Consider the following 22376-nt stretch of genomic DNA (forward strand, 5'->3'; position numbering starts at 1 on the left):
ATCTTTTAAAAAAACATATTACCCTTGAGTACTATTCTTTCTCATTCTCTTTATATGTTCCAATACAGAAATGGTCTGTGACTGTAAACTGACACCTTGCATTGATAACACACAAGCTCTTCTACTCTCACAGAAATACATTTCCCTCTGCCAATCAGATAACACGTTAGAAGAAAATCTTTCTCTAGTGGAGTAAAATATGGAGTCATGACAAACAAACTTTCCACCACGTTAGATATTTGTTAAATTAATCTAAACCTTTTCCATCTACTTACACAGCTAAACCCAAGCCGAAATATATGTTTGTAAATAAAATTGCCCCCATCCCCCTCCCCAATAAACAGGTTTCCGCATTCTCTACAGCACTACCAAGGGTAAGCAAGGTAAAAGAAAAAGTTGAAAAGGAAGCTCTGGCAGATTCTACCAAGAGCAATAATAAATGCTTTTGAGTTCACGTGTATAGTTGTGCCTCAGGCGGCAGTGTGGGCAGTAATAGATTTGCAAAACTTGGAAAATTTAGAGGAAAATACCAACAGTGCAGGAGAAACAGAAAATAGAAATAAAAGACTTGAATTCGAAGCCTACGGGTATCAGTCACGTTGTGAAAGGAAGCTATAGCATGTGAACTCTTCTTGAACCGAGATTTAAGTCATATGGTCATAAATCACTGGGACATAAACTCCGCCATTCACGAGTGATAGCCTATTTGTGTCCAGCTTACCTTAGCCTCTGACGATAGACGCAGACCACGGCACAATATTTTCAGATTCACCGGGGAAATCGATAAGCAGGAGTTTCAAAACTTCCAAATTAAGTAGAATACAGGCAAACAGTTACCCTTACACGCTGTAAGTCACTCGTTGGCGACAACGGCAAATGGGGAAAGGAAAATGGTAGAGCGGCAAAGAACTGGCGAGAAGGCTTTAGCTTTTGGATGGACAGCCCTGTGATTATGGTAGCGCGCCCTGGTCAGGGAGATAAGACTACTATCAGCTTTACTGGCTGCTCTTATCTAATACCAAAGAAATGGGTATGTTTCTTATGAATATTGAATGCTAAAAGCGCGGATTTTAAGATTGCTGTCAGAGAGTACTGAACAGACAGGCTGGGTAAACTCCCCCGAAACATAGCGTCACAAGTGAAAATTATGCAAATTAACCAACGCGGAGGACACAAGCGCCCTGGTTTGGCAATCATTAAATCTTTACAATCATAACTTGAATCGAACTCGCCCCATTTCAAACAACTCACATGTTAATAATTATATTGTGAAACAATAATAAGAACTAAATATGCGTTTAAACTTCCGCGTTGAAAGTGCTGCATTAACTTTTATTAACACCTTGTTGCAAAGAAAGGCCTTTGTTTGAAGTACAGCATGAGAATAGTGCAGAGGAAATATGACACAAGGGTGAAAATGCAGCCGGTTTCAAACAGGTTCAATTGGTTCTAAAGCAGAGCCAATGTGTTTTTTTTCCCCTATTCAGAGAACTATAGGCGTTAACGATGCCGAAATAAAAGTGTTTCAGACACAGGAGCGAAAAGTTACACTTCAGAAGTAAAACCGAGGCAGAGGAGGCGAGAACTGAAAGACTATACGGTATAGTCACCACTAATGCATACCAATGCTTCTGTCGTTTATGGCTACGTAAGATTTATGACTTCATGCACTAAGGCTGTAAACAGAGCACTAAAGTGAAAACACTTGCTCCTATCGCTTTATTGCGGTGCAACTGCTTGAAAGGGGAAGCCAAACAGCGTAGGAGGGAAGATAGGGACAAAAATTCACTCGTTTGCAACTTTTCAAGTAAGCCGCTCAATGTTCTATCTGTACTGAAGTACTTTATTGTCAATGAACAGTTCTTCCACTTTTCTTAAAGTGCTGACTCCAACTTTTTCTCTTTCTCTTGAGATCGTAGGAAGATGGCAAAAAAAAGTAACGCCACGGATGCTGGATTTTTTTTTTTAAAAACTTTATATAACTTAGTTTGACTCCGTGAGTTTCAGTTAAAAAGCGTCTGGATAGAAATTGAAAGCGCCTGGTTTATGTGAGCGTATCTCCTAAAATCATCGCGAGCTCGTTGGGTGCAGTGAACTAAAATACTGGATAAGAAATGTTTTACGCCATTCATGATTGACGACTCTCCCTGCAGCTAGTTGCTAAGTTCTACAAAGAGAAAGTAAACGGAGAGGGGAGAGACGTTTGGTTTGATCTAAGGTGCCGATAATTTATTACAGCAGTCATAACTTCCATTTCTAAAATATCTTGCTCGAAATTCGAATACCATAACCAAAAGTTTACATTTCCGCCAGCCATCTTTAATACTTAAATATGCTGTCTGCTATGAATTAGCATCCATTTTACGGCCTAGAATGCATGCTGTATGTAATTTCTTCAGTAATTGATACATTTATGTTCATTTATTCAACTATCATAAAAACCCACATGTAAGTTAAATTGTTATAGCATACTGTGGTCCTTTTAGCTGATGTTCAGCATCACCGGCCGCCTGCACTGGGGCTAATAAATATGACATCTTGCAATGTTCGCATTTGGTGTTTTTAACGATCATATGTCTTTTTAAAAATCATAATAGCACACAAAACTCACCGAAAGTTTGTTCAGTCTCACTGAAAAGTCTCTGATTGTAGAATTGTTATTTAATATATAGTCTGGAACGGAAACGAGAAACCATTAATTTCCACGGAATGAAAGAAAAGGCGTCGGAGAACTGAAAAATCTTGGTTTAAGTAAATCGACTAATTCTGCATGGATTATTAACGGGCAAAAAAAAATCTAGCTCCTTAAATCAGTTGTACACACATGATAACATTCCAATAAGTGAGAAAATAATCTCTGAACTATGTTAAGGTTTTTGTGGAATATTGAACGAAATATTTCAAGCCGAGGATGTATCATAAAAAAACCTTATAGATTTTCTGTGCATCTTCGCTAATAAGGCAGTTTATGTATGTATCGTTTTCAAATATATCTGTACGAATCCCATTTGCTCTCAAACACTGTAAAAATTGTATTATTTGTGTGTCGTTTAGCCTTGTCAAATTTACGCCAAGACTGGATAATAAATCAGCAAGAAACAGTGACGTGTAATCCGAACTGCAATTAAATTTTTAATGTGTTTATTAAAAAAAAATCTTTGCCCAGTGTTTGCATTTAACTTTGAGTCGGCCAGATGGGGCGGGGGACAGTAAAAACCGCAGATATATTGCAATAATCTAAATAGAGAAGCCAAATCGAGAGTTCAAAGTCCAATGGGGACAAAAATATCAACTACAACAATGCTTATTCTACGGACATGGTACATTTGAGAAATGATAGTTCGCAAAGTAATGGTATCTTGCAGTAAATGTATTGCATTCATACCCATGTAGCGTAGGACCCAATACATCGCAGAAAATAACTTTGCTATTCACAATGATTTTTATCCCCCCAGCACCCCCTCCCCCCAGCCGATTTAGTTTTAGTTTACGCGATTGGTAGAATTACGGTAGGGTACTGATCTGGCTATCAATAATTGCCAATGTGATTTGTCATATATAAAAAGAAGTAAAGCATTCGTTAAAGCAGATTGCATTGGCACCGCTGTCCCAGCACACCGAAAACATAAATCAAATCGCAACACCCTGACCTTTCCTGAGCAGGACTCACTGGTGGGTGCAATTTTATATAACATTTGCACCCCCAGCATAACATAACGAGTCTTTTTCCAGTCTTTTATTCATCGAGCATGTATTCTTTTTTTTAAATGGCAGCATTGGTTTAGGTTGTATCGCCTTTTAATTCATTTCGTTAAATTCTCCAGGCAATCGGTATTCCAACGCAATGACGGCCTGCTAGTAAATAATCCCCCCACCCCCCACCCCCCACCCCCGATTCAGCCTGCTTTATGCCTTACATTAATCAAATACTACCACTGTGAAGATGAACAAATAGGGGCAATTTTTAAGCAACAATGATTTTTTAAAATTTCAACCTTTGATGGGCTGCCTTTCTCTTCACAAAATCACTGCATGTCTAATATAGGAACATAACATTCAATGCCCATCCATTAAGCAATGTGATTTTCAATGAAATTTCAACAGCCACACACTTAGCAACGCAAAACCTAAATCATCTCATTCTGGAGATACCACAATTCACAAACTAGCTGAGTAGATTTCTAAAATGGACGAAGAGCCATTCATTGGAGCACATTACATAATGAATAAAATGCCAAAATAAGTAAATGTATATTCATCCCCATGTGATACAATAATCGTTCCTATTTACAGCTATTAGAGCCAGAAATATTGGCGCTAAATTTTATGTAATAAAAATACGATGTTTTGTTTGTACATATTCGGACAGAGAGCGGCCATTGACAGGATTTCAATATTCAATTGTTCGTGTTTAAGGACAACACACGCATGTGATCCGAGCAGTATTCTACAAAATAACTTCTTTTGTATTTACCATATGGGGAGAAAATATTATTGAAAATGGATTATGTGCCGAAGCAAACAGAAAAGGGGAATCTAAGCGTGTTCTGGCACAATCTGACACCCGTAAGCCTTTCCACTGACCTTTGCCTTGAACAGCAATAACTCACCATATTAATGAACAATCAACGGAAGCATTTGGAGTACCTCAAAATAAAATCCATTCCGCTAAATGCAGCATCTCCCCTGCTCGCATATATTCCTTCATGTGAAATCCAGTGCCCAGAGTGCAATCCCTTTAGAAGAAAATAGCTGGCTCTTAACAGAAAGTGGAAAAGCGTAATCACAGCCGAAGCCAGCATAGGTCTCCGATCCAAATGCCACAATAATGCGCTGTATTATGTGCTCACGTGGTCATACGTCAACTTAAATCCTTTTATTTGAATTTGGGAGATAATTAAAGGAGCACCTTTTTCAGGCAAAACCTAACTTTTTACCCAACAAAACCTAAGAAGTTTCTTAAGCAGAGTTTTGTTGGTGTTGCAGAAGGTTGCTCCGCGATAATTCTTTGCAGGAAATCCACGATACGGTAAGTTGTGTCGTCTGTATCTCATAGTGTAAAAGACCTCTATCCGGAGCCTGTAGACACAACTACTTGGAACGGAGGAATAGCTGTTTGTAGCGCAAACGGGAGTTTAAATCGACCTATGAAGAAGGGAGCACTTCACATTTTCGACAAAAACAGCCAAATAAGCAGGGAAGTCCCACAGTGGTTAAGCTTCCACGCGAATTTCCCTTTTCAGAACGTGCTATTGTACTGGACTTGCTTAACACCCACACGTTACACCATGCTAGTTATTGAGACTAGAAAAGGTTTATAATTACCTGACAAAGACAAAGCAGTGTCCCAGAAAGCCTAGGTGATTTTAGTGAGGGTAGCACAGAGTGAGGAGTGGACTTGACAGCGATGTGTAATGATTCTGATTTCTTTTCCAGTAGAATCGTAAATCGTGTCTGTAGGGACCTTCATGCAAAATGTGTGCTTACACGTTTTGTGCCAATTGAGTGATACATGGAATTTATTGCGGAAGAAAGTACAAAATAGATTCAAATGCAATATATGTTAATAGTGATGCGGAACCATTGATGAAAAAAATGGCCATTATGTATCTTTATGGGATAGAATTGAAATCTCTGGTTCTTTCTCTATCAGATGTACCTTACTTTAGTGCAACACGTATGGAAAGTTTGGGGGCAAGCAGTAAGTATTTAGGAGAAAATATCAAGGCACCTGCAATTTCCATATGGCTTAAGTTGTTAAAAATCACAGTTCATGTAAGAGATTCATAATTAAAATGTCTCTATTCTAAGCACGTAGGTTCTTCAATTTAAATTTAATTATAAAATGTGCCTTCTCCATGTAAGTTCCGTCTTGAGCAGGGTCCCTTCATTCTGTTGCTTATACTTTATTTTGCCCCTTCCACTTCCCCCTTTGCTTCCTTCTGTTTATTGCCATTTTGAACACCTTGCCCTGAAAGTTGTTCTATAAATATTCACCTCAATCTGTTTTACATGATATAGACACGTTTCCTTTAAGCACTATTCTTACATGTAAACATTGTTTAGTGTCACAAATGATCGAAAGTTGCTTTAAGCGTCCAATTCTACAGTTTTAGGGAAACCTCTATATGTAGAAAAAAGTTTGAGCTGGACAGTTAAGAATAGCTGGCAGTGAATTGAGTTAAATTATAATCATTACAGTAACTTCAAGTGTCAGGGTACAAAAGGAAGGCGTGTTTATTGGTCTCCCAACCTCAGCAAATTTGAGAAAGGTTAAACATTCTTCATTTTCGCTCCGAACAAAATCCGTGCAATCGTCTTACAAAGGCCGCAGTTAAACTTTCAACACCCAGAGTAAAACATTAATGAATAATTGATGAACGCCACGAAGCGAAGTTCGACATTTTAACGCTGAAATCATTTAATGTGCACATATACATACGTAAATATATGCACATATGAATAAACATGTACATATCTAAACATAGATAGATGGATAGATAGATAGATAGATAGATAGATAGATAGATAGACAGACAGACAAACAGACAGACAGAGGCAAAAACTTACGCCAGGTTTTTTTGAAATATACAAGAAATCTGAAAATGAGACATAGACGAGATCGGCTATTCGGAATCTAGAGTTAGAAGATATCTTTAGGAAACTGCTATTGGACAAGTGGAACCCATCAAAGCAAGAAAACAGCTCTCACAGCTCACAGTTGTATCTTGAGGCTAAAATTTCCAAAGTTAAACAATCTTTCTGTTCTAGCAACTGATTGCCATTTTTAATTTAGAGATGTTTCCGCAATGCCAGCACAAACTTTAAAAAGTATAAAGTTGAGCTTCAAAATATTGCAGGACATAACTATAACCGACGTGTGCATTATAAAGATAGGAGAATCCGAAAAAAAGGGTAATCGGGCTTGGCGATAAGCAATAACTTCTCTTAGGGCAAGTTTTGTGTCATTAATTACGGACTGGGCCGGAATTTATCCTGTGTGCAAATAGATAGAGCTGCAAAGAAGTCTTATGGCTTACCTGATAATTCAGCCAAATCCAAACCAGCCTCAAAGGACAAATAAAGCCTGCTGCGAAATTGGTAATGTGCTTTACAGGGGGAAACTTTCAATGCATAATGAAGATTCTACATTTTCCAGGTTATCCGGCTCTTTTAAATATATTGCTGTCTGCTTACTGGGGATAGTCTCTCTTTATGCAGAGTAAGCTTTTCAGACCAAAAAGGCAGGAGAAGGAAATTTCACTGCTTCATACTGATTCGGCGCTCTGTAAATACTGAACTGCTTGCCTTATAGGTTTCTGCAGACGTCTGGGGTACTGGTTTTCTGTGAGACCTATGCATTAAAGAGAGAGAGAGAAAAGCAGCCCGGCAAACAAGCTGGGCCAAATCGAGGGGGAAAAAAAACCTTATGGAATCCGTTCACGTGACTTAAAAATAATTGTTAGCAGAATCTGGATCAAATCTGGTTATTAGGCACATGCAATAAAGTTTCTGTGGTTCATTGTTAGTCTAGTATGCTTGCAAACCAGCATTGCATTTAAGCGGTGTTGATTTAGGAAACAGCTGCTCCAGTCTTGCGGAGAGCTAAGTCCCATTGCATTGCGAAGGTAAGAATGAAGCCGTGCAGCATGGCAGAGCAAATAGGGTTCGCACGTTAAGCACTAACCACTGCTACATGTTTCATTTTACTCTTCATTTTTTTAATGTCTATTTAGACATTAGTATGTAACAAACGTAAAACTAAAGATAAGCGAATAATACGTTTTTTTTCGCTGTTTAAACACGGTCAAATATTATTTCGTTTTCTTTGTTCTTTAGGTCAAATAAACTCTTTAGGTGGAAATATTAGACTCTGGGGCTTGGAAATAAAGTTAAGAAACAGGACCTGGTGCAAGATTTAGGCTGACACTGACCTGAATAAAATTAGAGTGATAGCTCGGAGCATGAGAAAATGTTCCCAACAAACGAATGGCCGCAGTGAAACAATTGCTTTCTTTTAATCTAAATGATATAAACTTATACAGAAACTACCTGAGAAACAAGCCAGCCAAGTATCAGTAAATTTTGTTTGTTTTCATTTTAAGAGTGGCCTTGTAAGAAACTCAGTTTTGTATGCGGGTGCAATTGTCAAACCCATCACAACAAAGCATTAAGACTGAGTAATTTATTGCACTCCTCATTCCATGCAATAAAACTACTCTAGTTATCAACGGCACTTTAAACTAGCCAGAAAATTTGAGCATCCTTACCAATCCGGAACTTCATAAAGTCTAACAACACTATTTACTCGGATTGACTGCGGGCAAAGTGTTACCTTTAACCAACATATGTGCAATATACTGTTTATGGAGTGGTGGGAAGATGAAAGATTTGTTTGCCGTTTTACCCTGCAGGCCTATCGTTAGTCGATTCTTACCCGTGGATTATTTTTCTTTATTAAAATGCTATATTTTTTGGAATATTTAGATGTGATTTCTATTTTCACGTACTATTAACCATATCACACCCAAAACTTGTATTTGCACTAGATTTCTAATGTCGTAACTCGAAAATAAGTATTTATTTTGCAACATTGCTTTTTGCCTTTTAATAAAATTGCAAATCATATCGGAAAGTCCATCCATTTAGACATTTACACCAAGCAAAAAGGTGGAGTAAACGGAACAGGCGAGAAGCTCTTATTTCGATGTTCGTTGTTCGCCTGGCAGTAATAAAACAAAGAAACCTGATATGTATTACGTTCACTTCTAACCAAGGGTTTTCAGATCTCTTCACTGTATTTTATTGATTACAGCTATAGATTCGGGTGTTAGCTTCCTATGTAAACGCAAATAGGATAAAAATTGTATGCTATCGTTATAAATACGGACATTGAAAAATATTGCATTGAGGTGACATTTGGTTCCTATGAAAAATAAATAGGTGGTTGTACAAAGCACACCAGCCTTCAAATATGGTTACAAGCACTTTTATTTTGGCAATATGAATGATAACAAATTAACGTGCCCTACACAATTACAGTAAGTCTTTTTATGATCTTTTCCTCTGTCTATTTTTTTGTTCAAATTCATACAGGAGTTGAAAATGAGTATATATATTATTTGATAGTGTCACAGAAAAAGTTGCATTTCCTTTAAAAATGATAATTATGATATTCTGTTTTAAATAAATCAAGCTTTATGTTTCTAGCTCCAGTGAATTCTTTGAGGTTGCTGTGAACCCGAAACAAAGGAATTACCCTAGGCTTTTGTTCCTTTAAATAACCACCGACCTGACACTCTCAAATGGCTCCATGACTACCTTTTGCAGCCGGGTGATACATTTCAACGTGGAAGGAATCAGCTCTGCGGAGTGCACGCAACCTCTCATCTTATAACAGAGTTGAAAAAATAAATTACGTTTTCATTTAGTGTTCACTGATTCCGATGAACTGCAGCACCAAACCACCTGTTACACTAAAATAAGACGGGTCCACCTGAAATCAGACGTTCGATTTCAGTAATGCAATCAAAGCAAAATATTTTACCTTTTAAATTCGGGCCCTTAAACCATCTCAATGCCCAATTAGACTACCCTGGAACGAGTCTTGATTCTGGATAGAGACAGTCTAGACCTAAAAGGAGTACATTTATTGTCGTTAAAGAAAAACATTGTGAATCAGTTGCCAAATAGTAATCATAATGTATTTGTGCTGTTCTTATTTCAGGAGGTGGATCCAATTACAGACGTGTTTTATTGGAATGCCGGCCCGGAAACTGAAGACATTGTATCAGCCGTTATACTATTGCAATTATCTTGTTTTGATTGATCATAGCCAATAGTAAGAATAATAAAATGTACTTGACTGGAGTGATGAGACATTTAATTAAGCGGTATGTACTTTTACTAATGATCTTTTATTGTAAATATTAGGAGTGCTACTTAATTATGAGTGCAAACAATGCACGTTTCTGGATCTACTTTCGTCAGGTACTAACATCCAATGCATCTATTAAATAAGAGTAAGACCTTTGCGAAGAACAAATATATTCTTTCACGAGGGCAAACTCCGTCCAAATGAGTTCAGAGTTTTTATCTGCAACATGATGGAAATAAATAAACAGGGTATTTTGAAAATAAGCAGGGTCCTTAATTTGTCCTAAAAACACAACAATAAAGACAGGTGTTTCTGTACACTCTTTGGTCTTATATGTTTTGTCCGGTTCGTGGTTGCACATTATTTCCATGCCTAAGACAAACAGTAGACAGCCAGAATAAGTGCTTCACTTTGCTCAGAATTACATATGTTAGTGCATTTGCTGGAGCACCATAACTCTGCCACTTATTGTAAATCGCTCAAATTAATGAATCATAGAGGAATTTAGCTTATGCCTCTTCATTTCCAAACGCTGCTGCCTACAGTTGCCTCTCAGCCCTGCGCATGTAAGAGATGGTGATTTATTAACGACAGGAAAATTGAACAAAGCAGCACAGCTACACCGTGGTATCCAGGCATACATACTGTGAACTAGAACATCATCATATGTGTTTGTATTTGTTGCAATTAATCATGAAAAAAATCTAAAATATTACTGACACGCGAGAGACTGACTAAACACCATCACAGACATGCCGTGATTTAAATCTGAATACTAAAGGGCGCTATTCATCACATTTATGACAGTATTAAGAAATAAAAAAATGTAAAAACATAAACAGAATAAAACACAGGTCACAAAGACACTACTCACCACAATTCTTGCCTGAGTTGTGCCTCTTCCTTTTCTGAGACAGGTCTTCCAATTATAGACTTATTTTTAAGGAAAGTTCATTTTCACATCAGACTGAAACAGATCTAGTGCGAATACTGACGACTACATATCTATTCCGGACCGGCTGCATTAATTATTTAATGAGTCACGTGACTGGGGAGATTAAAATTTCAATACATACACAGAGGAGACGCGTGACCCTTTATCTTGGAGTGTGGATTTTTTTTTCTCTTTGCGCCCCTTCTTAGTTGAATCTTTATTGTTCTGGCTTTCTTTTAGTCTTTGGATGCTTACTGGTAAGTGATAATGCAAAAATGACTGGCCTGTGCTGATCCTAGATTTGACAGGTCTGCCATTTGTGTCACCTATAGTTCGAACTGCCTCAGTCCAATATTCTTGGGCATTTCTTCAAGCTGTCTTTATTGTCCGCCTGACAGTTTGATATTGAAGCTCACTGTTACATTACCCCGCATATATAACAGTCACATGTAAGACTAACTCTTTCATATATGACTTTACATCCCCCCAAGGCTGCTAAATTTGACACCAAATCGACCCTCACTAGCCACAGTCGATATTTTATTATACTTCTCAAATGTGTATTAGTTTTTGCTTTGTGTCTGGTATATGGGAGCCCACAATTACCGTAGTGCATTGACTAGTTGTTTTAAGGGTAGCAACGAACATTGTGGTGTACAGTTGATTTAAAATACACACAATGAATTTTATGATTTGTGACAATCTCGTTCACTGTTTTAGATGCGCTTTAAACTCAAATTGTCGTGTTTTGAGTTTAATTAAATCATACATTTTCACATGCGTGTAGATAATTTTAATGAACAAAAGAAACGTTGCATCATTTTATTAAATCAATTACCTATACATTTCCGAAAATGCTAGCTACAGGGAGCTACCGCCGCAGATATAGTTTCTAGAAAGCAAGCTTGTATTTGATAGAAAACATACTAGTTACTTCTCCATTCAATAATCAGAACAATAGAGGCCCCTTAATAGGAGAATTGCCTCACTGTAACAAGTGAAGGATTGGATCCATCCTTTTAAACCATGACAACAATTAACTACAAAAATGTTATTAACTAAACCATTTAAAATAAGCATTGTTTCTCACCACGCACAAGGGTTGTGTTTTTCAGCTTACGTATAATTTATCGCCAAGTACTCTTTACACAAGCACGTCCCACACAGTAAAATGTACTGCATATGCACACACACATACATATATATGTTATACACACGCACACACACACAAAAACTTTTCTCTTAGTGTCGCCGTATTCTTAAATATGAGTTTCTAAAAGATGTTATTTGGACTCCTTATAAGACCTTTTTTGATAACAAGGTACATTTTTAACCTCTATCTGCAGGCATAGGAAATAGTGGAAAGAGCACTGTCCATCTTTTTAAAGGTCAAGGGTTTGAGGGGTCAGTCTGCACCGCTAAAAGCGGCTAATCGGTCAGAAAATCTGTCCTCTTGGTGAACTCGCTCTGGTTGCCCAGCCGTTGACAAACAATGCAACTTTTTATTACAAAAGACCGTTCGAGTTACAATAAACCAAAAACATCAAAGAGAAAGAAAATAAAGATGCAATCGGGTTTTCATTTGCTAAAGGCGCCCAAAGTTTGGGCATATAAAGGATAAGTTTTAATAAACTTGTCCTTTCCAAAATGGACTTGGAATAAAATAAATTACCTTTTGCCTTTGACAATATGTGCTTATAATTTTCTGTGGTGATAAAAATTGTCCGGCAAGCAACTCCAGGACTGTTCCAAGGGGAAAGAAACATGGTGCTCGTCGAGATGGCCACATTTTATTCAAGAGAATCCAATGTGTCCACACACTTTTCCAAAAGAACGCCCTTCAGACTTGCTGTTGAAGTATACAAAGAAGTATTTATTGAATGAGGTGATTAATGATTCCGAGCAAAATCTGGTATTTTCAATCTGTTTAAAATTCCTTATAAAGATAAGCAAGCACGACTGACTAATGGGAGCGAATTTTCTCATCGCACGATTCTTTGTCTTTCTATATACTTTTGGAGTCGTCTTAAACTATTATACAAAGCATATTTAAGAATGTTTATGCCTGATGATGCTAGCAGTTGTTGTTCGCCATTTATAAAAGCAAAATATTTCTATAGCTGGCAGCAGGGTATATTTCGCTCTACAAATGTGGAAATTGAGTCTATTTTCGTATAATCCCTATCGAAAGTCATGGCTGTATTATTTGTGTGTAATTTTATATAATTATAGGTAATTTCAGTTTTAAACAAGTTTTAGGAGGAAATGCACCCAATAGTATAAGTGTATTTTCCCCACCGCTAACGTGATGCATTCTGTGCATTGATATTGTTTGTGCCTACTATCTGTACAATTTGAAGAGGAAAACAAAAACCATGAACGAATTTTTATGCTGCGAGCTTTAAATTGTTGCTAGGACATACAGATGTATCAAAATCGATAAGATGGTTAAAAAGAAGTGCGTTGTTATACAATTAAACCTCCGATGTACACTATTTTTTCAGGAAGCCTGGTGCTTGTACTGCCTTCAAGCAATCAATAATATAGAACTTATTAGAATTATCATCGTTCATAATGCTAGAAGTTACAAGCTACAATTTTATGTTTACTGAAGTAACTCTTGCTTAATTGTTTAGCGCCCTTTCCCCAAGATCGACAAAATGAAGTCACAGTATATATTCGAATATTTAGTCCTGCAGTTCATGTTTTATTAGCCATATATTACAAGTAATAAAATAAACAATGATTGTATTTTTATATTTGGAATGTCGTTGCCACGTTAAATTATGTAATGTATAAGAAAGCACAACAGGATGCAAAGTCAAATTAAAAGTAATCCCCACATGGTTACACTTTATTCCAGGATCAGAAAAATAGCGTCTAGGGCCATAAAAGGCCATGTTCGCAACCTTAAAGATGACTTATTATTTGATCGCCTCACATTTTACTGCATTATTTACGACTCGGTGACGTAGAACTTGATGTGGAAAGGCTGTAGAAAGATGAATTGTAGATCCATGCAGTAATTTAACCTCTTTCGCCCAGTTATTCTTCAGAACCACGAGATATTTTGCAGTGTGGGAGGTGAGGGGAGGGGCGAGGCGGGAGGTTAAATTATTTTATTTTGAAAATAAGAATGTGAAGAAAAATATATTGAAAACAAATCAGTTAAATGCATAGCCACGTTTTGGTGTCGAAAAAGTAATTCTCTGTGTGTTCGCTAAATCCTGACTGGAAGTAAATTGTACACATAAGAACTGAGATGGTCCACGAATTAACATTTTATTTAAAGCCCGAGGCTTCATTTTTACACTGTAATTTATGTCTTTCGTTTTAGCAACATTTGGCACTGCACATAGCACACTGAAATATCCACAGAAAAATACACAAATCTTACCAATGATTTGTACGGTTTCGTCACAGTTTGGACTGTACCAAAATTGTTAAATATACAACCACTCGTTTGAAATCTCTGGATAAGATCCTTGCACATTCGTTATACTGATATCAGTAACACGACTATATAGAGGATAGAGGTTTAAAATAAAAACACCTTAAATAACGCTGGCGACATAATTTATTTCCTATATATGTAGCATCTGGACAGTTTATTTGCTCTAAAACCATTTCCACATCCACACATATTGCTGCCTTTCTCATTTTCTAAAACAGATTTATTCTTAAATTCTCACAAATATTCCAACAGACTACACTAGTTGTGATTATGACGCTTACAGTTCCTCACAATATCTATTATTCAGTGTCCTTTTATTCTTTTTGCTTTGAATAACATGGAAGAAGCCACTTTGACAGGACCTAGCATCGGTTCATGTGGAGGTAATGAAGGATACAGAATGTACCCAATCAAAAACAGAAAACACTTTGAAAGTCTGCAGAGAATGGGTTAACACAACATAAATGCCTTGTCCCTTTTGGGGTTAACAGCATCTACCCTGGAAAAAAAACTCACTGCAAGAAATCCCTCCACATTCAAGTCAGTTATGTGGCAGACACATTTTGGTCCAAACTATGTTGTGGGAGAGGGGTTGGAGAGTCGAACAGCTATAGGCTTGATGAATTTGGTGCTGAACCATCTGGCTGTGGGCCCTGGGAGGATACTTGTGTTTGCTGGCTTGTAGAAGATGATGAGCTAGCAGAACGCATCTTAGTGTTAGGCAGTTTATGGTCTTTCTTCCATTTCATCCTTCTGTTCTGAAACCAGATCTTCACCTGGCGTTCAGACAGGCAAAGAGTGTGTGCAATCTCAATGCGTCGACGCCTGGTTAGGTAACGGTTAAAATGGAACTCCTTCTCCAGCTCTAAGACTTGTTGTCTCGTGTAAGCAGTTCGAGACCGTTTGGGCTCTCCTCCAGTGTAATTTGGGTTCACTGAACAAAACAAGAAGTAACCAAACATAAATACAGATACAGCCACGAATCTGACAATGGGATTAGATGCACGTGAATGAAGGTTCTAAAAGACAAGACTTTTTTCAAAGTGTTCTGACAACGGCGAACAATCTACTGCAATAAAATGGCTCTGGGTATTTAGGTTAGAAAAGCATCAAAGACACATGGCCAGGAGCAAGATCCAGGGCAATGAAATTTATGGGCGCTGTAATTACCGACCTAACAGTTAGGTGATCGTAAATCTCATGAAAGGGCTAGTTACAGAAAGAGTTCCGCACATCCGATTTCAATTGAATTTTAATTGTTTCAGTTAGCTTTAGTTACTTACCGGTAGTAACGTGAATTTTCTTCATCCACGGGTAAACTATGGGCTCTTTGCTGAGAGTACCTTTCTGGGCAGTGGGATTTTTCGCATTCTGGCTACACAAAGCTGGTGTGGCTACTGGGACCACTTCACAAAGCTGATTCTGTCTCGGTATGTGATTTTGGAGGCTAGCCTGCGACTGCACATGACCCCTTTGCGACATGTCTTGGTTGCCAGTGCCTTGGACATTGTTGAAGCTGTAGGTCGGCTCTGGGTAGTTTGATTGTGGGTATAGTGCCTCATGATGGAATCCAGGGTCCCGCGGCCGCTCGTAGTATTCAGGAGATTGGCTTGGTATGTAGTTATTTTGAGAATATTCCTCACAAGGTGGAAATTTTGGCTCAACGTAGTTGGAGTTTATCAAAAACGAACTCATGGTCATTAATTTCTGAAGTGCAAAATACTAATTTTTCTCGCGTTGTCGTTTTTCTGTTCCATAAAACCCTCCTACTTGCTGTCAAGTGTATAAAGTTAGCTGTTCATGTGATGCAAGCAGCCAATGGGGTGAGTGGCTGTGAGCCCCGGATAAGGAAATACACCAATGATGAATGCATGGACTCCAGTCAAAAATTCCATATTATCATTCAAAATCTCGTTTCCCCTGAAATTATGTTGTCGCATAGAAAGAGAAAATTGGGACAATCAGGAAAACGCTAATTTTAAAATCATCTAAAATGGGTAATGATGTTATGATGTTTTATCGAATGCAAATATTTGCAAATGTATGTTGACGGAGAAAACATGACAAGATAGTATTAAATAGAGATCTGCTATTGTCCGAAATAGTTTACTCTGTTCTAGGAACGCTTCTGTACAACACAACATGGTTCAGCGCTTTCTCGGGGGGTGGGGTGGGGGGGGTGGGGGGGGGGGGGTGGATTAAGACAATTGGGAAAATAATTACCAGAGTTCAACGCACTCGCTTCTCCTTCCGAATGCAGAGATGCTGTCAAAGGCATTCTAAGATTCATCGCTTACAAGGGAAGAATTTCCACAAAATTGCGAAAATACTTGGTTTATTTTAATAAAACACGAGTATTTTCAAGTCCTAGATAAGGCAGAATAGCTTTTCGTAGAACTTAATACACATTCAAAGTACATGCCGAAGTGTTAAATAGCTAAGGCAACAGTGGAGGATTTTGCCCATATACTGCATATGTATATAAACGTTATGTAATCAATTGAGATTCTTGGCGTAATAAATCTTGTTTAAAATATACTAGCATTTAATTGTTCGATTGTAATGTGGCTTAACTAATGAAATACTCTTCTGTTAGTATTTTTTCAGGCCTGCTTTAATTGATCTTCATAAAGTAAAATGATGGAAACGAACATTTTGTTAGTCGAGATACCCAATAAAAGTAGATACTAATTGTATTACTTTTTAAAAATGTACAAATCATAACTATTCAGTAAAACGATTAATTTGCATGGAACTCTATTCTAAAGCATTTAGCAAACGTTTTCATTGTACATTTGAATTTTTGAACAAAACCGCTCCTTTCAACCACCCTGAATAACTAAACGTTAAATGCATCAATTATATTTCAGGTGTTTCTACTGTATCCACACGATTAAGTCTGCATATGGCATGATTTGTTATATCAAGAAATGTAACAAGGAACACAAAACACACCAGCAATAATTGATAAAGCCTTCAAATGTTGTCTTCCTTTTACAATAAGTAAAAATAACCTGCCGTAAAAATTTGCAAGCTAATTAGCTTGTCATAGAATTTAATGTGATTAAAATTGTATAACGTTTTATGTTTGAATTAATATCTACCACAAACGGTGCGCAATATGAAATTGACCAAATAGAAAAGTGACAATTTAGGTGCACTGCACGTTATTTTTTCAAAGTAGCCATATGCAATATGCCTTCTTCCCTGAAATATAATCGATTCACAACATGAGTTCCTGTCAATCAAGAATGCATCATAATGTTTTAATGCTTGGACGATATACTGTATCCGGACACACGAACTAACATTTCAATAAAATGAACCTTCTTCAACCATTACAACAGATCTTTTGTGGGGTACATTTACTAGCCTACCCTGCTTTGCTGCGCAGTATAATCGCCCATTAGAATGCTTTCAACTAAGTATCTAACAGCAAAATTAATTGACTCTCAGTGTAATTAACAGATGCTTATTTTCACTACTCACTATACAAAGGGGTTATGTAGGGAAGATCTGCATGGAATCAGTCTTAATAATTTGTACGATTTTATTGTATTCACCAAGAACACCTTGTATAAATGTTTATATTTAGATCATTCATAATATAGTTTAAAAAGCTACGAAACAGTCTTATAATGTAAACGGATCCAAATGATTTTGCTAAAAACTTTCCTTTCGCTAAAAAAAACTCCCATAACATTTAACTCCCAAAAAATTGCTGTTTTTTCCTCCTTGACAGACATGGTGTGCATCGTTTTCCACTGGCCACGTAACTTCCCTCTAAATAGCGCAGTCCTGTAATTCGCTGGGCCAATGTGTGTATTTAAGCGCTTTGTAGAAAAAAAAATGAAAATAAAGGGCCTAATCGCACAAACATAAGGCATTACTTGGGACCAGCAAATGCAGGTCATTCGCCTCTGCAGTTTTTTTTTCATAATAAACAGCGATGGAGCCAGGACCCCCAAGTGTTACCTCGCCTGCGTGTACATTTGACATTTTTACTGCAAGGGTAGATTTACAGCCATTTTAAAGCGAAAGGCAAAGTTAACGCGTTTTACGACATTTCCAAAACCTGCATGTTTTAAGAGCTTATATCAAATTTATACTTTAGAAAGTGTCGAGATTAGGAAATCGGTTTTACATAAAAAGATTAGCCAAGTTATGAAGCATGGAGGGAAGATTTGTTTCGCGGTTTAATAAATCAGAAATTAGACGTTACCAGTTTAAATTCTCCTCCGAACAGCAAATCAGTAGTTTAGATGATAAGGAGTGTCATAATTTCTTCATTTACCGACTGAACCCATCAGCACTGCTCAGGATTTATCAAATAGATTGTAACATGATGAAAATGTGATTGTTTCCAATTCTATCTGGGGCATATGGTTAAAACAGCCGGTGTCCAACTCACAAACAAAATAAAACAAATAAAATGGCACATTTCGAAGATACATCTTCGAGCAGGCTTGCACCACATCCCACAGAGCTGCACAACTGTGCGTTTATTGGACTTCAACACGGGAAACGAAACAAAAGATTTTATTCAATGAAATGAGATTTCGTAAGGGATACGCTAAGCTAAGTTTGGAAGTGACCGAAAAGTGACACCGTGTGCATTTTATTTCTTATTAATCTTATACATTGACAGTCTTTGTTAAGTAACAAGGCGTGCCATTCGTGAGGCGACATTTTCATATTTGTTAGACGCGGTGACCTGAATTTCACCTCGGCCTTGGACTTAGCCATTTCTAAAAGGCCTATAGTGCTCTTTCAAATACCAGGGTGTTTTGCCCAGGTCATTACCTTTGTGGAGGGGGAAACTAAGCAAAATGCGTGGATGCTATGCAGTCCTGAGTGTTTTAATAACCCACTCGGTGACCGTCTTTAAATGTTTGTAAATAAAATGCTCACGGCTCCTGGTAAAAATCAATAGGTTTGTAACGTTTTGTTTGATAAGTCGCATAAAGCAATTGAAGTGGAGACGTATTGAACAATATTTAACGGCTTCCGTGATTAGACAATTTGCTTTTGGAATTTAAAATTAATTTAACTTGCAAAAAAGTTACACAAAGGGCTGCCTTGTTTTACCAATACATCTGCACTTCATTTCAAATTCTTCTCACTGGTGCCTCCATCCGTGTGCTCAGAGTTTCCAAACTTAAACAGGCTGCTGGTTCCTTTTTTAAAAAAACATCGAATCCGAAAAGAATTGTATTTTAATGGGGAACATAGTTTTAATATGCAATTTTCTGTTTTAAAACTGTGACAACTTTTTAAAAAATCATCAATCTAGCAACCCTAATCAATTATTTTACCGCTTAGGAATACGTTTTAATGCCTTACAAACTATTCTAGTAACAAGTGTCAAATTAATAAAACGAAATTATTCGTTTGGAGTAGGCTTCCCATCTTTCTCAGGAGAAAAAGAAGTCAGGTCATTTGCAATGGATGGATTTTCCCTCTTCATTCTTATCTCCGGTACTACAAATGTCTTTCATCTAAATCCAGGACCTTTCTACCCGTCCGTCTATTTCTCCATCATCTTCTCTCTCCCTCCCTATCTATTCGTACATACACAGATGCTGAAGTCGGTATTTTAAAGCAATATTGTACATTTCAAGTGGAGTGCGATTTTTTGGAAAATGCTGTATGGACTCAGAATAAAGATGGCTTCTTCATCTATTGAATGATGCATTTAATGCCGTCTTAGATATTAAAGAATTTGCCTTTTGTTAACTTTTAGTATATGATGTGTTTTATAAGAGCTCGTAACAAACAACATTTTCGTTCATCTTTGCATATATTTTATTTATTGTTCTATTATCTGTGTGCTAATTATTATGTTTTCGAAGGCACATATTCTCCACTTCTACAAAGTGGAGGAACTATGCTATTGCCCTATGGAATAGATATATAAGAGATTTGTATCTTGTTGCTCGCAATGTGTCTAATAGAGAATAAAGGGATATAACATTTAAACTCCATAGGCTTATATGCTTTTATACTTTTTTGTAGAATCCTTAAGTGGATTCGACGTTTATCTTGATTGCAGCTAAACGGAAAAGGTGCAGCAAAATGATTACGTTTGGCATCAACTGTTACATCTGGGTTGCAAAAATCTGTGAAGAGTTTAATACCACAAACAAGAGCTGTCCTTGTTATTGCATGCTAAAATCCCATAGACCATGCTGCATAGGCTTCAGTCGTTCAGTTTAGACATCAGGGGACGCGGCTAATGTTAAATTGTAACCCTGCATTTGCATTAGGAATGAAGTTATCACCATTGTCATGCTGACGGATTTTTATATTATTGTTGAAGTGTATTTTAGCAGTCAGGAAAAAGAGAGTGAAAGGCGCAATCAGAGTTATTACCATGGATAAGTGGAGGACCTGAAGTAAATGTTATTTCTGCATTTTAAACAAGGAACTTTCTTCTCAAATGCTAACCCCTCTATCGTTGAGTCTCAGAGTATCCTTGTGGCATTTCGACGGAACTGAGAGGAATACAAAATCGCCCCTACATACTGTATTTCAAATTAGATGATTTAAAATAGATGTCAATTCAAACATAAGCACTGCTGAGATGTTCTTTAATTCTAAATTAGTACCAGTGCGTCTATATTGTTAAAACCGATTCAGAATGTGGGGGGATGTCTGTGAATTTAAGTATAACTGATGTCGATCTAGTCCTTGAGTCAGTGTACACTGTTGGGTGATGTACTTCGACAGGCGGGCTGCTGCTGTATTCTAATCTCTTTTTTTTAAAAAAAACGTCATTCGGCGCGAAAAAAGGCAAACCGAAATAAAACAATTCGATTTGTTTTTGTGGGAAAAGCCTCTTAATTTTTTTGTACAGTTGTTGAAAGTTTACCTGCTGCATATACACAACAGATAGAAAAATGACCGTGGTCGATTTTTCAAGATGAAATACAACGTGTCTCGATCATGAAAAGAATATTTTTTTCTTTCCTTTCGTCAGTAATTGAGGTCGTTCAGTCGCTCGGGTTCACCTGGAGTCCATAGTATGATACACGAGTAACTCAAAGCTATTTTATCTTTTGTGCTGATAGTCAAGATCGCGCTATAACATTGACATCAAACTCTGTCTGAGCAGATGATTACAAGTCGTGCAAAACGTAAACTTTTGACCCTCAACTTTTTGACCTACAGTTGTACCGCCCTACCAACCACGGTACAGGGAGCCCTTTTTCAAAGCATTGCTGAGGACTGAAATAATATCCCCTTTCGTTCACTATTTTCATGATGTACTGCTAATTTCAGGTCTGGGAATGCTGAAGGCACTGTCCCCATCCCCCTCCTTGTCCACCTCCACCCCATTCCCGTCCCCCCCATAAATGAAACCTTTCTTTAATCTCAAAAATGGCATGAACCTCAACTGTCTGCAGGCTGTTTATTCAAGTGCTCTTTTATTTAGTTGGATATGCCAAAGTGGGTAAGTTTTTACTGCATCGGCCAGCCGATGTAATTATAGATAATATAGAAAAAAGAAACAAACGGATTAAGCTTTTGAGTCTATTTTAGTATTTCAGTCTTTTTCTGTTGCACTGATAGAACAATGGATGCGTGAGCTCCCAGTCCATGCTCATACAAAATGACTGTGAACTTGGTCTAAAGCGAGCTCTGCTGGTGAGTCGCAGAGTGTGCAGATGCATTTTCTTATAATTCTCTCCCTGTCTCTTTCTCTTTCCTGAATGCATTCCTTCTTAGATTTAAGCAACGAAAAGCCTTACTAGAATAATGAAATAACTCACGATTCAAGCTCTATATTTTGGCAAAAATTGGAAGGGCGCGTGCATATTTAGTTGTATTTTTGTGCGAAAGACAAGCTTTTAATGACGCACCTCTTAGAAAAAAACGTGCAAAATTAATAAGCTTATCTTTTAACTGCAAGTATTAGATGAAGCAATAAAAAAAACAAATGAAGACAGAGGAAATAATACTTTAAATAGAATTACTTTCGTGCATTGATTCTATGTGCACATCCCTCAAAAGATTAGCTTGTCCATCACTTCCTCGAGAGAACTAAATATTGCCATTATTATTGTTATGTAATAATATGTCAATTGGAAAAGTTGTGTGCTGGTGATAAT

General features: G+C 37.3%; 2 protein-coding genes and 1 long non-coding RNA gene across 9 annotated transcripts in view; 1 reads left to right on the plus strand and 2 right to left on the minus strand.

Annotated features, from left to right (window-relative positions):
- The window catches only part of LOC144678912 (homeobox protein Hox-A3), a 32906-nt gene that overhangs the window by 6739 nt on the left and 3791 nt on the right, over window positions 1-22376 (minus strand). The window contains exons 1-3 of one of the 6 annotated variants that reach the window (XM_078539005.1): window positions 9548-9635; window positions 4611-4736; window positions 2612-2673 (exon numbers count right to left, since the gene is read on the minus strand). The exons of 1 other annotated variant lie outside the window; for it this stretch is intronic. The gene's annotated coding sequence lies outside the window, so the exon portion shown is untranslated. Of the gene's footprint in view, window positions 1-721; window positions 862-2611; window positions 2674-4610; window positions 5215-5325; window positions 5465-9547; window positions 9636-22376 lie in introns of those variants that run through there. 4 more of the 6 variants (XM_078539003.1, XM_078539002.1, XM_078539004.1 and 1 more) reach the window with 4 other exon arrangements.
- On the plus strand, window positions 903-10193 carry LOC144678915 (uncharacterized). Of its 2 annotated transcripts, XR_013576214.1 has the most exons (3): window positions 903-1030; window positions 1488-1807; window positions 9728-10193. It is a non-coding gene; the product is annotated as an uncharacterized LOC144678915 (long non-coding RNA). The 2 variants fall into 2 exon arrangements; XR_013576213.1 differs by lacking the exon at window positions 903-1030 and having other exon boundaries at window positions 1336-1807.
- Window positions 14081-16055, minus strand: LOC144673285 (homeobox protein Hox-A4). The gene is made up of 2 exons (XM_078535202.1): window positions 15549-16055; window positions 14081-15199 (listed from the first exon to the last, which is right to left on the minus strand). Exons 1-2 carry the CDS (start codon window positions 15964-15966, stop codon window positions 14874-14876), a joined length of 744 nt encoding a protein of 247 aa, XP_078391328.1. The 5' UTR covers window positions 15967-16055; the 3' UTR covers window positions 14081-14873.

The sequence above is a fragment of the Cetorhinus maximus genome, chromosome 3 (genome assembly GCF_964194155.1).
Source record: "Cetorhinus maximus chromosome 3, sCetMax3.hap1.1, whole genome shotgun sequence".
In the NCBI taxonomy this organism is placed as follows: Eukaryota; Metazoa; Chordata; class Chondrichthyes; order Lamniformes; family Cetorhinidae; genus Cetorhinus; species Cetorhinus maximus.

Excerpts from the sequence above, each read along its gene's own strand:
- LOC144673285 (XM_078535202.1), bottom strand. The coding sequence starts at position 15,966 with ATGACCATGAGTTCGTTTTTGATAAACTCCAACTACGTTGAGCCAAAA. Across the intron at positions 15,200-15,548 it reads GAAAATTCACGTTACTACCG|TGAACCCAAATTACACTGGA; the intron begins GTAAGTAACTAA and ends TGTTTTGTTCAG.